At 35.9% G+C, this 4,344-nt stretch overlaps 1 protein-coding gene across 1 annotated transcript; it reads left to right on the forward strand.

Moving 5' to 3' along the window:
• Positions 1–1,621: 1,621 nt before the first annotated feature.
• LOC108693955 (protein regulator of cytokinesis 1-like) lies at positions 1,622–3,800 on the forward strand. Its single transcript, XM_018203193.1, has 2 exons — positions 1,622–1,701; positions 1,780–3,800. The coding sequence occupies exon 2, from the start codon at positions 1,800–1,802 to the stop codon at positions 3,726–3,728; it is 1,929 nt and encodes a 642-aa protein (XP_018058682.1). The 5' UTR covers positions 1,622–1,701; positions 1,780–1,799; the 3' UTR covers positions 3,729–3,800.
• Positions 3,801–4,344: the final 544 nt, after the last annotated feature.

The following is a 4,344-nucleotide window of genomic DNA, read 5'->3' on the forward strand; positions in this document are numbered from 1 at the left end:
AAACGAAACAATGAGACCACAATTGCAGAAAAGAAAGCACAGTAAAGACTTATACAATAGGCAACAGGGAATGACGGTTGTCCAATCAGAACTCTGGGATATAATATCGAACTTACATACCAGAACTCTTGGACGGCTCGTTATTCACAGTTGCATGTGCCTATTGTGTTTGAGTCTTAAGTTTTGTTCGCGTCGCATGCTCCAACATGCTCCTGTCATAGTTCTTACTCATTCTAATGAGGGCCTTGAAGTGAGTAAGAGCTATGACAGGAGCATATTGGATCATGCGATGCGAATAAACCTTTAATGCAGAGTTGTGATTGGTCGTGCTGTTCCGTTCCGTTGTAAATTTCCACTAATGGAACGACGATCTTAGGCCGAGTTCATACCGCAAGTTCTGATTGGCTTCCGCTTTTCCGTTTTCCGCTTTTCCGTCAAGATGTGAATCTAGCCTTAAGCTGCTTTTTCATGCTGACATTCAACGCTCATTTTCAGCGTCAACATGAAAATGCAGCTTTATGTCCAGATAACTTTAGGAGCTTTCCAGCAAGAGGCACAAATTGACACAAGAATCATTTTGTCCTTGTTCAATAGTAAGAAACAAAGACGGAATAATTTTTGTGTCGATTTGTGCCTCTGCTGGAAAGCTTTATTGTGCACTTTTGCTATAGTATACGTGACGTAAACTATACACATACACTATAGACTTGACTATTGCAATTTGCACATTGGACACGACAACTTGACGAGTGATATTCAATAAAAGCTCTGATTTACATTGTCACGTGCAAAAAGACAAAAATTTCATTAGTCGCATTCGGTGAACTTAACAGTTAAGTATTCGCTGTTATTGGTGTATTTTTTTAGGTCATCTAATCAAAATTTTAGATTTGGAAGAATACATCAATGGCTGCGTTTAATAGACTTGACAGTTGAGTGAGCGCTCGCTGCTATTAATGTATTCTTCTAGATCTAAAATCTAGTTCGACGATCTGAAAGAATAATCAATAGCAGCGAGTACTTACTCAACTGTTGAGTCTGTCGAACACAGCCATTGATATCGCTCGTCGCTATAAATAATAAATATATTTGTTTTACTTCAATTTATTGCACCACGAGCACTATTTGCGAGAGTAAAGAGTCATTTTATTGCAACTCGGTGCAATAATAAGTTGAAATGAAATATTTGTTTCACTTTAATTTATTGCACTGTGTATACCAATTCAGAAAGTGCAATAAAAAAATAGATCTCAGAAATAAAAAAAATAGACTTAACAAGAGGTTTGTTCTTTTTAACTAAAGTTCCTGCATGGTTCATTTTTTTCCCTTTTTTTTCATGTTGGAGAGAAAAAGAAACATCATAAATCGTGCAAAAAGTTCGGCTAAAAAGAACAGGATCAATCAAAGGGTCAGCAAAGCTGCTTTTTCTACTGAACGCAGCCAAATTCTACTGAATATCGTACGCAATGTGAATTCAGTATAATTGATTCCCTGTTCTTTTCAACGTATGTACAACTTTTTATGAACTTCGGAACGCTTCAGTGCTCCGACAGCAACGCCATCGAGCAAACTCAGCAAAACATTTAGACCGTTTAAATTCAAAAAGCTAACGGCATGCGTTTACTGTGGCGTCGTTTCCTGAAGAAAGTGACGCGTGTGAATTTCTTTCGTGCAATAGGTTGACATTTTCTAGAGATTGAGGTATGTATGCGACGATGCAGAATTTATAACAACCGTATTGAGTCGTACTCTTAACTTGGATATTATTCTTTCTCGAAGAAAATAAAGAGATAGGAATAATGGCCGATCAACCGGAGTGGAAGCCTGTCGTGCAAAAAATAGTCAAGGAACTCGAACAGGCATTTGACGTGCTGCAGAAAACTTGGGAAGGCATTGGATGCACCAAGGATATGCGATCGACGTACTATGACCAAGCGCATAGTCACGTAAAGGAATTATTAAACGACATGGTCGCCGAGGCACAGTCAAAGCAGCAGCTGTTGTTTGCTAACATACAGGATCTCTTCAAACAAACAACGTCATTGTATGCAGAATTGCAAATGGAGGTGATATCCAAAACATATGATCATGTCCCTTTGTGCAAAGTCGAACAAATTCTTCAAACAGATTTACAAAATTTAGAATGCATAAAGAAAGAACGTATTGTAATTCTCAAGGAATTATTATCGAAAGAACAAGAAATTTGCAAGAAGCTCGGCTGCAAAGCGTTAAACATAGTTGAGGATGTTGTACCTACGGAGCAAGATCTTGAGAGTTTTAAACTTTATCTACAAAAGCAAGAGATTGAGAAAACACATTTGGAGAATGTTTTTACAGATATACGTCGTTCTATAATCAAAATGATGAATGATTTGGAAATATCTCCATCGCCATTTATAGAGTTAGTCTGCAACAATCCTGAGGAGTTTGTGCTGAATACGAATAATATGACAAAACTAAAAGAATATAGGGATGAATTGAGTATGCAGATAGAAGATACAAAGTGTTGCATCGAAAAAATGAAGGAAGATTTATTGGCATTATGGAAATATCTTGACGAGCCTGACGATGTTTGTCAATCATTCCTTGAAAAATATCCTGGATACAACACTAATACCATAAATGCTCTTGCAGCAGAAATAAAGCGTTGTAAGGAAAAAAGAAAAGAGAATATCCTCAAATATGTCACACAGATTAGATATGAACTGCTAAATTTATGGGACTTATGTAAATACTGTGAAGCAGAAAGAAACACATTTGCACCATTTTTTTCTAACACATTCACAGAGGATCTGTTATCGTTGCATGAGTTAGAAGTGGAGAGACTGCGCAAATTTTATAACGATAATCGAACGATATTTGAGCTTCTAGAACAACGTGAAAATTTGATAACGAAAGTTAAGGATTTGCTTCAGCGAGCAAACAATCCCGATCGCTATCACAATCGCGGAGGCCAATTGTTGATGGAAGAAAAAGAGCGCAATGCTATACAAAGGAAGTTACCCAAAATAGAAGTAGAACTGAGGAAGTTGATTAAGGAATACGAGACTACTCATAATCAGATGTTTACTATTTATGGCACATCGTTGGAAAATGTTTTAGCAGAGAGTTGGGAAAGTGTCACTCTCGAGAGAGAGTCGAAGAAAAAGGCAAGGAAAGAGGCAAAAGATAAATCAATTAAGAAATCGCCTTTAAATAGTTCTAAGCGAACGCCAGGTATGTTGAGCGTTCACAGAGGGCCAGCACTAGGGTTATCGAAACGTAAACTTTTCAGCCCATCTCCCAATTCGTCATTAAAACGCAGAAATAAAAATGGCGACAAGAATAAACCTACTATCACTGTATCCAAAATCAGAAGGAGCGGAAGACTTCCAAAGATTGGTCAAAAATCAGGCAGATCTTCCAAAGGCGGACAAAAAAGAAAAGAATCGCAGTCACCTGTTAATAGCATCACAGATACGACATATAATCAGTTTCAGGGTCATATGACGGACAGAGAGGAATTGCACAGCTCAATGTTGCCAGAACAGATACTAAGGAGTGCTAATAGACTCAATATCAACAAGACACCAGTTCGAACACCCATGAAACCATTGAGGAAACATCTTTCTGCCACAACAACACCATCTTTCACTCCTCTCTCTGCACGCAAAACACCGCACAGCCCCAGAGTCATTAACACCCCGAAATTAGCGACGGCCCCGAGTAACTTGCCTTTCATCTTTTAAATGAGATCGAAATAATATATATTTTTTTATATTATGACATAATAAAGCAAAACTACATTGTTTAATAGTCTACAACGAACGATAATATGTAATAATTAACATACATTCAATTTATTATCATAACCGTACAATAATATAATTGTGATTTTGAGGATAAATATGACTGAAACATTCGGAAATTTATAATAATAACTTAATATGAATTATATATAATACATAAAACTAGTTGAAAATTTATGCACATTTATTGAATTGTTACTTTTAAAGCCTTTAATTTGGAATATTTTAATTTTCAATTTTAAGAATCTTTTAATAATTATAAACAATAAATAATAAAAAATATATTGACTTAGGGCTCTATTCTGTAATTCTTAACAACTGCAACAATATTGTTAGTGTCATTGCGCAGATTTTGTATGCAGTAAAAAAAGCTGCGCAACGACAATTTAACGATTGTTAAAGTCGTTAAGAGCTACAGAATAGGCCCTTTAGTCTTCCTCACTTTGTAATATTTATATCAATTTGTTCACATAAACAAATCATGAAAATTAATACAATTTGTGAACAATTTTTTAATGTATGATTTATACCTATTCCTAAAATGTGTGCAGTTATT

This window comes from Atta colombica, unplaced genomic scaffold (genome assembly GCF_001594045.1).
Source record: "Atta colombica isolate Treedump-2 unplaced genomic scaffold, Acol1.0 scaffold111, whole genome shotgun sequence".
NCBI classification, from domain to species: domain Eukaryota; kingdom Metazoa; phylum Arthropoda; class Insecta; order Hymenoptera; family Formicidae; genus Atta; species Atta colombica.

Bases quoted from the DNA above. Each gene is read 5' to 3' on its own strand.
- LOC108693955 (XM_018203193.1), top strand. From the start codon at position 1,800: ATGGCCGATCAACCGGAGTGGAAGCCTGTCGTGCAAAAAATAGTCAAG.